We start from the raw sequence: 11,011 nt of genomic DNA, 5'->3' as shown, positions 1-11,011 counted from the left end.
AAAGTCTGCTAACTGGGGAAAAGACAGTCTCTTTAACAAATGGTGCTGGCATAACTGGATATCCATCTGCAAAAAACTGAAACAAGACCCATATCTCACACCATGCACAAAAACTAACTCAAAGTGGATCTAAGACTTAAATATAAAATCGAAAATGATAAAAATCTTGGAAGAAAAAACAGGGACAACGCTAGGAGCGCTAATACATGGCATAAACACAATACGAGTCATAAGTAACAATGCACAAACACCAGAAGAGAAACTAGATAAATGGGAGCTCCCGAAAATCAAACACTTATGCTAATCAAAAGACTTCACCAAAAGAGTCAAAAGACAACCTACAGACTGGGAAAAACTTTTTGGCTTTGACAAATCCAATCAGTGTCTAATCTCTAAAATCTACAACATACTGCAAAACCTCAACAACAAAAAGACAAATAACCCAATTAAAAAATGGGCAAAGGATATCAACAGGCACTTCGTCAAAGAAGATATTCAGGCAGCTAACAGACACATGAACAAATGCTCATGATCATTAGCCATTAGAGAAATGCAGGTCAAAACTACAGTGAGATATCATCTCACCCCAACAAGGCTAGCGTTCATCAAAAAAACACAAAATAATAAATGCTGGAGAGGTTGTGGAGAGACTGGAACACTCAAACACTGTTCATAGGAATGTAAATTGGTACAACCACTTTGGAAATCGATTTGGCACCTCCTTAAAAAGCTAGAAATAGAAGTACCATACGATCCAGCTATCCCACTCCTTGGAATATATCCTAGAGAAATAAGAGCCATCACACAAATAGATATATGCACACCCATATTCATTGCAGCATTGTTCACAGTAGCAAAAAGCTAGAAACAACCTAGGTGCCCATCAACGGACAAATGGATAAACAAATTATGGTATATCCACACAGTGGAATACTATGCAACGATAAAGAACAACGATGAAGCTGTGAAACATCTTATAACGTGGAGGAAGCTGGAGGTCAGTATGCTGAGTGAATTCAGTCAGTCACAGAAGGGCAAATATTGTATGAGACCACTATTATAAGAACTCAAGAAAAAGTTTAAACATAGAAGAAAACATTCTTTGATGGTTACAAGGGTGGGGAGGGAGGGTGAGGGTTATTTACTAACTAGGTAGTAGACAAGAATTAGCTTAGGTGAAGGGAAGGACAGCACTCATTACAGGGGAAGTCAGCACAACTGGACTAAACCAAAGGTAAGAAGTTTCCTAAATACAAACACTTTGAGGGACAGAGTAGCAGGGATAGGGGTCTGGGGACCATGCTCTCAGGGGACATCTAAGTCAATCGGCATAACAAAGCTTATTAAGAAAATGTTCTGCATCCTACTTTGGTGAGTGGCATCTGGGGTCTTAAAAGCTTGCAAATGCCCATCTAAGATGCATCAATTGGTCCCAACCACCTACAGTAAAGGAGAATGAAGTACACCAAAGACACAAAGAAAGTAGTATCCCAAGAGACAGGAAGGGCCACATAAACCAGAGATTTCATCAGCCTGAGATCAGAAGACCTAGACAGTGCCCTGCTACCACCAAAAACCGCCCTGACAAGGAACACAACAGAGAGTCCCGGATAGAGCAGGAGAAAGGTGTGGTGCAGAACTCAAATTCTAATAAGAAGACCAGACTTAATGGTCTGACTGAGACTGGAGGAACCCCAGAAAGCATGGCCCGTGGATTCTCTATCAGCCCAGAACTAAAACAATTTCCGAGGCCAACTCTTCAGACAGGGATTGGACTGGATTGTGGGACATAAAGTGATACTCGAGAGGAGTGTGCCTCTTAGCTCAAATGGATACAAGAGACTAAACGTGCAGCTTCTGTCCGGAGGTGAGATGGGAAGGCAGAGAGGGTTAGGAGCTAGTTGAATGGACATGGGAAATCAGGAGTGTGCTGTCACAGTATGGGGAGAGCAATTAGAGTCACATAACAATGCATGTATAAATTTTTGTATGCAGAAAAAAATAAAAAAGATGAAGAAATACAGGGAGGATACACTGGAAAATGAGGAGTTTGGTATCTTCAGGGAGTAGAGGGCATGCAGTGAAGTTACACAAGAGGGAATAATACTTCTCTAAGTATAACTTTATGTATAATTTTGAGTTTTAGAAGCATGTTAATGCTCAATATATTCAAAAAATAAAATAAAACTAACATGAACGAGAAGGAACAAATAAAATCTACAACTCAAAATGAACTGCAAAAAAAAAAAGAAAATAAAAAGTCCTCCATGATCATTCCCACCAACACAACAAAAGTAACAAAATATTCTCTTTTATTTTGGGGGGGGGGTCTGCATTTGTTTCTTTTGAGAGGGATAGGTATGGTAAGTTTCTTTCCAAATCTACTTCAGTGACAAAACCAAAAAAAAAAGAAAAATACCGGTTCCGACTCATAACGACCCTATAGAACAGAGTAGAACTGCCTCATAGGGTTTCCAAGGAGCAGCTGGTGGATTGCAACTGCAGATCTTTTGATTAGCAACCAAGCTCTTAACCATTGCACCATCAGGACTCCACTTCAGTGATAGAGGGAGAAAAACAAAGAAACAAACAAAATACCAATAAGATCGGAGCTTTCCATATGATATCTATTTTATAGTCTTACCATGTATTACCCTCAGGCATTGAAGATGATTTAAGGAGATTTAACAGGAAATCACAGGGTATTTATTTAAATAAAGCAGTCTGTGCATTTAAGGTAGGTTTAACATGTACCAAATAATCACAGCTCCTAAAAGATTGCCCACAGCAAATGTTCCTCTATATCCAAATAAAAGTACAGCCCAGTCATCTGAATTTTATTAACCCAAACAATAAATATGGACTACTTTCCTACTCATAAACAGTCTTCCTAGTTCACAGCTCATATTTCTTAACTCAGACGTACTTCTACTCACAAAAAAAGAAAGAAATGTCATGAAACAAAAACAAAAACTGAATAGAGAAGACTACTTAGTTGCATAAGCTAGGGTATTGTAAAAGTTCAATAACAGCATCACTGACATCTGAGGAAAAATGATGAACACGCTGTAGGACAGCTATTTTTAATTGTAATAAAAGAACCTCAGAGAAACTCCTGTCAAAACAAAAGAGGAAAAAATAGGATGCTCAATGAGACAATGAAAAAAATAAAAAATGATCTTTAATAGGCAATTCAATGATGAGGGAGCAGAGTGGCATGAAGACTAATACAACCACCTTCCACAATGAGAATATAACTGTGAAGGGAAAATTGCTGGAGGTGATTATCAAAAGTTAAGGTAATCAATGGGGGAGCTAGTAAAGGGCATTAATTAAAGCTTTGTGATGTCCTAGATTGAGATAGTGACTTTCAGCAAGGCACAAGCAGGAGCTGATATTATGGAAGTAAAGACAGACTCCTCCTATCTCAAATGATGTGACAACCAACCACTGCCATCATTAAAACAGAGGAATCAGAATGTCATTGTCCCTACCATCTCACAAAGACTACCAAAAGGAAAACAGATCTGAGGGTAGAAGGAATTCATACCTTGGGATGAGTTTTGATGATAAAAGGAAACTTCAAGTTCATTCTAGGAGTCAACAGACACACAAAAACACTAATGTTTTCTTGAATGCTTCATATTCATAAGAAAGAAAAAAAAAAAGTGAACTTTTAAGAGACGGATTTTAGCCCTTCTAGCAAAAATCCTGGTAGACTGTGTCAACACAGTTCATCAAGTTAGACAGAAATGACATAACATTGTCAACATGTGATCACACAGCTGTCAGAAGTAACATTTCTGTCTTTTGCTTGGTGCCTTGGAAGGTTGAGAAATAGAAATGCCCCTACTTAAAGCCATATTTTCCTAGTAACCTAATCATTGCATCATGGCTATGAGGAATTTCATAATCCTTTGAGATGACTACATGAAATGAATGTTACAGATTTTGCAGCCTAATGTTAAGAAAGTTGTTTTAATTCATATGCTGTCTAGAACTCAAGAAAGAAAAGGTTAAAAACAAAAATAAAAATGAAAATATGTAATGCTTACTGCAGGAATACAGTATGGAATATTAAGCAAACAATGTTTTTACAGAATCCCACACACATGTTCAAACAATAATCACGGAAATCAGTTGCTTAATCTTGTGGGCTTCACAGAGCCACACAATAAAAAGCAGCAAATCACCCTTTAATGGACTTGCCAATTGCACACGGCATAAGTAAGAATGAAGCATCAAAGTTTTTTTAAAAAAACGCTATTTGTGAAGTCGAATGGGAAAAAAAAAATCATCCCATTACTTCGTCCATGAACTGCAAAGGTAGTAATTTTTTGAGCCTCTGCCAGTCATCTGTGGATCTTGAGAAAACAACTGATAACAATTACATCCAGAGAAAGGGTTTTGTTGTTTCATAGTTCAAGTACTGTTGATAGGTATCTTAATTTTAAAGAAACTTAGTAATAGATCAATGATTCTATTTAAGACCTTCTGCGGGTAAATTAAACAAATATAACTTGCAGCAGTTTCTATGAGATTATATTATGATGTTTAATACTATAAGCTAAAACAAAACAATACAAATAATTTTGAAATCTAAACTATTGCTATTAAAAGATTTAGTCGACTATCTCTACAGGTAAGTAATCCTAATTATTGCTGATGTATGTTAACGGTTTTCTCAAGGCAATGCCACAGTATTTATGAATTAACTTTTTGGTATACTGCTATAATAAAAAATGTACAACTCAGATGTAAAAGAACCCTCAATGGTGAAAACAAAAGAAAAAAATTAATTAAAAATTTTTTTAAATTGATAGATATTTACATAATTTCCATTCCAAATTTGAGAGTGAACTTGTATTTTTATTAGTATAAAGAAGTACTTAAGGGGGAAAAAAAAGAACTTAGTCTTCTATTACTAGAATAACAAAAGACCTATTGTTTGGGTTATTTTACTGGTTATATCTTGATAAAATGTGGAAATACATGACATAGTGTCTATAATCGCACTACTAATCACACAAGAATTCACAGTGATGCCTTGTCTAGCCTCTGACATTTTCAAAATTCCTAACTGAAATTAAAAACCTTACACACGAAACTTCTAAAAACCCAAGTTACAGAGCTGATCACAATTTCCCTTTTGTAGAAAATCACAAAGAGGGCTTATAAGATAACACTGTAAAATAGTTCAGGTGAACAAAGATAATAAGCATGGAAGGCCTCCTACCTTAACATAGCATTTTTCCCATCACTTCTTGTACACCAAACCTGTCGGGTCTGATAACCTGTCTCTAAGTTCCATGGCTTCGAATGGTGATGTGGCTTGTAACTTTGATGTCTAAAGGAGACTCGCTCCTTCGAGTCAGAGCTAAAATCCAAGACAGTTCTTCCACTTAGGTTAATTTCCTTAAAATGAGGCAGTCTACATATACTCCATGGGCCAACCTTAAGTCTAAAAGTATACTCCTCTTCCCCGAGAGGACAGGAAACGGGAGCTTCACAGGCCCTGGACTCAGTCAGGTTTGGACACTGCAGGCCGCCGTAGAGCGGGGGTGCAATGGCCGAGCGAGTCCTGTGCTGCAATTTCTTCCCACACCCCTTGCTACACTGGGACCAGGGTGAAAACTCAGACACAACACAGTCCCGGGGGCACGGAATGAGGCAGGCTTGTTCCGTGGGGGGCTGAGGAGCAAAATGTTCACAAATTTCATTTGCAACCGCAGTCCTGTTCAACTTCTGAATGCAACCCACTGTCCGGTGCTGGAGTCCGTGCTGAGCTGTCACACACTCTGCAGTCCGAGGCTTGACCTCCCCGTGGGTGTAAGGAACAAGCACGCAGTGGTGCCAGTCGGAAACCTCCCACTGGAAGAGGTCACTGTGCCAGTCACAGACTCGGAAACAACTTCTTTCCTTGGCAGGTTTGTTGCTTTCATCACAGTTCGACAAGTGGCTTGTCCACCCTTCCACGTGGAAACACCACACTGCGCGACTCTGGACTCCGCCCGGCCCACAGTCTCCTGTACACCTTCCCCAGGGGCCTACAGGCAGAAAAACAGGTGTGTCAATTACTCAGCGATGACAGGCAGTAATTCACAGGAAAACAAGGATCAGTTTGCACACCTTCCAACACAACCAGTATGAAATTTTGAATTTTTAGTGGAACAGAGACAGTATAATTCAGTGTTTCGAATGTGGACTCTGAATCAGTTTGCATTTGTTGACATCCCAGTTCCATCTCTTACCAGCAGTGTAAACTTGGACAAATTACTTCAACTTTCTAAGGCTTCGTTTCCTTACCTAATAAGGTAGAAGATAATAAAAGCACTGATTTGTAGAATTGTTCTAAGGATCAGTGATATAATGTGCCTGGTAGACAACACACATTTAATAAATGATAGGTACATTACAATTATTATGTTCCCAAGCCTATATATCTAACTCAGAATTAATACTTTCTAGTTGGGCAGTGTTCATCTAAAAGAAAAGCCCTAAATCCAGGATTTTAATAAAGTAGGATTTTTCATGTTTCCAACCCTTCAGCTCTTACTCTAAGTAGCACAGAAGAGAAATGTGTTTAAAAAAATAACCTGCCCAAGTATCCTAAATATATTTTCAGTTTCTAAATAATTGCCCTCAGTTTTGTTATTGCTTGCAGAATGATTTGCATTAAAAAAAAAAATTCCGATGCAGTGAAAAAAGCAAGATAGTAAAGGAGGAAGCAGCACTGAATTTCCTGTGCAAATTTGCCCCAAGAATCCTTGAAATGTACCTGTTTTAAATTAATTAATTCATTTTTGTGGGAAAGAGTCCAGTAAATGGACAGATGAGATAGCTGCCTATTGATGTTTATCACACTTTTGCATCTAATCTATAGGCATACCACCAGAATCATCCAGAGGCTGATCATATATCTTTTCACAAGGGCAGCAAGTGATCACATTTTGTGGCAATGGTTAAAAAAAAAAAAAAAAAATTGTTTTTTCCCTTTCACTTCACTTGAATATGTAGTTTGAACCTGAAAAAAGTCTATCAGCTTAACCATGTAAACTTTCCCTGTGTACCAGGACTGTAATGACCGTAAAGGCACTTCACACCTGAGATGTATTTTTTATTTACACAGGCCAGAAGAAGAAGGTACATTCTCTCTCTTTTCCCCATGTCTAATCATCTGCCCCAAATGTCATTTAATTACCCCAGGGAATATATTTTGATGTGCATCTATTACATCAGAAACAGCTGATGCAGACACAGTCACACACATTAGGAAGAGATGTATGCATCCCCGGTGAGGTAAGTATTTGCGTTTGGGCTAAATGCTCAGGTGAAGATATCTCCCTTTAGCAGGACACTAGTTGCTGGGTTCTAACCTATGCAGTCATCCCAGTTCTTCCACACAGCCCTCTTCTGCACATTTAAATCCAGTACTCTGTGGTAGAATTCTCACCTTCCAGGCAGGAGACCTGGATTCAATTCCTGGCCAATGCACTTCATGTGCAGCCACCACCTATCTGTCAGTGGAGGCTGCTGTGTTGCTATGATGCTGAACAGATTTCAGCAGAGCTTCTAGACAGAATAAGAAGAAAGGCCTGGCAATCTTATTTCCTAAAATCATCCAATGAAAACCCTATGGACCACAATGGCCCAATCCACAACCTATCTATTGTGCATGGGGTCACCATGAGTCAGGGTTGACTCGATGGCAGCTAACAATTACAACAATTTGTGGCAATAGTGTGTTAGACTACAGTATCAGTGACTTCTGTCACTTTGTGAAAGACAGTGACACAGAAAATGCCCAAGTCTCCTTTCAGTGCATACATACCAGAGGCTTTTAGTTACCAAACACCCTTGGGGTTGTTCACATGCTCCCCATGGCATGTTGTTCCAGCAGTGACTGCTCATGGTACAGTAAACACATATGGAAAGTGGTGCTCCCAGCACAAGCTGATTAAATTGACTGTCCTCAATTCTGGTGATTTGTTTCTAGATCACCCACAATTTTTAATTTCATGAATTGAGATGCTTATCATTATTTGAAAGTTATTTTCAGGCTCCATATGTCTAGACGTTCTGGACAGTTTCAGTTTAAATATTCTATCCACTGCCCACCATGTCAGACTATACATGCAAAATTGTACTCTTACCAAAAAAATCACCGTGGTTATTCAGTAAAGAGGTATTTCAATAAAACAGACAATTGCAGCAAATGTTTTAAAATCTAAACGCAGTCTTAAATAACATGTTATTCAATAAAGAGAACTTTTGAAAGGTGCTGTGGGTTTCTAAATACAACTACTTCTCATTTATTGACTATCTTGTTATCAGACATTTTGCATTTACGATAATAGTAAAAAATCTACTATCCAACTATTTTGTGCATTAACGATGCATGTCTGGCAGTAATAAACGCAAGGTGCGAGGTGAGAGTAACACTGGCTGTGATGGTTAAGGTCATGTGTCAACTTGGCTGAGCCACGAGTTCTCAGTGGTCTGGCAGTTATATAATGATATAATTTAGCAGTTATGTAATGAAGTAATTTGACAGTTATATAATGATGTAGTCATCCTCCATTTTGTGATCTGGTATGGTCATCCTCCATTTTTGCATAATGCCAATTTTCGTAAAACAACCTGGTCTTTGGAACCTAACCATGCCAATAAGTGAGGAATGGGAGTAATTCCTGTCTGTTTATTTGTTTAGGTATTAATTGCACCCGATTTTCCACTTACAAAGTTTTGTATGGATTCAAGATAGTATGATAAGAAAAGTAAAGAAGCTATTTCTAACTGTGAAAGAGTTAATATTAAATTTAATTCATCTAGAACATGCTACCACGTGACCCTTGTTCCTACTTATAAAGCAATTGACTAATGCATATTCTTCTTCTTATAGTATTGTTTTCTTCTTCTTATAAGTTTTCTGCTTATTTTCAAAATACAGTAATTGTTTTTGTTATTTAAAATCATTAATATTTTAAGCTTTATGAATTACTATCCTTTCCTTAGCTTTTATAGTATCCATCTATACAGAATTTTACCAAACAGCAAAAATTTTCCTAGATCAATGGAAGACAAAGTATTTGTCTTAAGAAGTAATTACTACCATTTATTGAGGGCTAGCAGTAGTATGCTGGACTTGGCTGACGATTGTTAAATATTCAGGAATTTTGTCAGCTCGTTAAGCCATTCATAGTTTGAAATTAGTCATGGTGAAAAGAGTACTTACACTGCACTACAAATCCAGACTCCCCCCGCCCCCCAGCACACCACTGGTGAGGGGTCAAGTGCCTTACATACTTAATTCCTATTTGGTACAACAGCCCCATGAGATAGGGTTAGTGTGCTCATTTTATTATATGGGGAAAAAGAGACTCCAACAACTTAAAAAGCATGCCTCGGATAACATAACTAGTACATGGTAGACTAAAATTACAACCCAGGAATATCTGATTCCAAACTTGCCTTGTTTTTTAAAAGTATTTTCCAGGGTGTACATTGGTATGTGTAATCTTAGAATCACAAGACAGATTGGTTTCTTAGTATAGCCATGATTTACCCTTTGTGTTGATGAATATTCCTTTGGCGATGAATAGAGAAAGTAATCAAAGTGGTAGGAATAACGATTTCCCCCCTCCTTGCCCTGGAAATTGGGAATAGTGGCTCTTGCACAATAAAACAGATGCATGTTTATAAACAGTACATTTAGGACCACCCCCATCTGTCACTTTGTGCTAGTGTGGTGGCTTTTGTGTTACTAAGATGCTGGAAACTATGCCACCAGTAATTCAAAAATCAGCAGGGTCATCCATGGTGGGCAGGTTTCAGCAGCGCTTCTGGACTAAGACTAGGAAGAAAAGCCTGGAAATCTGCTTCCAAAAATTAAAGTCAATGGAAACCTTATGTATCACAACAGAATATTGTCTGATACAGCGCTGGAAGATGAGCTCCCTAGGTTGGAAGGGACTCATGAAGATGGTACAGGACAGGGCATCATTTTGTTATGTTACACATGGAGTTGCCATGAGTCAGAGCCGACTCCACAGCACCTAACAACCTCATTTAGGAAGGCAGAGTCAAGTGGGAATAGTTCCTCCTCATATTAAAGCAAACTTTGGGGCAACCAAAAAACATGTAAATAACATGCAAACGCAAAGTGAATTATGTACACTTGGAATAAATGAAAAACAAATTGCAAACAAGAAGTATGAGATGGAGACAAGACCTTTCAGCAATTGACATATAACAATTTGCACTTCTCAGGAATGGAGAGAAAATGTGTTTCATGATTTATTCAGTTGTGTATGAACTTCAAACACACACACATGCAAACGCGCACACACAAACACATACACGAGTGAAAATCACACAGCCCTGAGGGGTTTTCCCATTTCAAAAAATATGTATATTGAAGTAAAATGTGACCTACAGTTCGAGAAATCCTACATCCCTGGTCTAAGTTCAGAAAGATTAAAAATTTGAGCAGTTTCATGAAGACAAAAGGCTGTCACCTTTGCATTTACCACATTATGTAAAACACATGATTATACTCAGAATATATATCAGACCAGAAATTACTTGTAGGAATATATCCTAGAGAAATAAGAGTCATCACATGAATAGACATACGCACACACATGTTCATTGCAGCATTGTTCACAACAGCAAAAAGATGGATACAACCTACATGCCCATCAACAGATGAGTGGATAAACAAACTATGGTACATACATACAACGGAGTACTACCCAATGATAAAGAACAATGATGAATATGCGAAGCATCTCAAAACATGGATGAATATGGAGGCAATTATGTTGAGTGAAATAAGTCCATCACAAAAGGACAAATATTGTATGAGAACACTACTGTAAAAACTCATGAAAAGGTTTACACACAAAAAGAAACAATCTTTGATGGCTACGAGGGAGGGGAGGTGTGGGGATGGAAAAACACTAAATAGACAATAGATAAGTGGTAACTTTGGTGAAGGGTAAGACAGTAC

The 11,011-nt window shown here is 38.1% G+C and overlaps 1 protein-coding gene across 1 annotated transcript in view; it reads right to left on the bottom strand.

Annotated features, from left to right (window-relative positions):
- The window catches only part of THSD7B (thrombospondin type 1 domain containing 7B), a 1,037,490-nt gene that overhangs the window by 672,949 nt on the left and 353,530 nt on the right, over positions 1-11,011 (bottom strand). Inside the window, exon 3 of the mRNA XM_023730207.1 lies at positions 5,237-6,047. Coding sequence (XP_023585975.1) covers positions 5,237-6,047 — 811 coding nt within the window. The remainder of the gene's footprint in view (positions 1-5,236; positions 6,048-11,011) is intronic.

Source organism: Trichechus manatus, unplaced genomic scaffold (assembly GCF_000243295.1).
Source record: "Trichechus manatus latirostris isolate Lorelei unplaced genomic scaffold, TriManLat1.0 scaffold00033, whole genome shotgun sequence".
NCBI lineage: Eukaryota > Metazoa > Chordata > Mammalia > Sirenia > Trichechidae > Trichechus > Trichechus manatus.
Note: the sequence above shows the minus strand (reverse complement) of the source record. Positions and strands in the feature narration are given on the sequence as shown.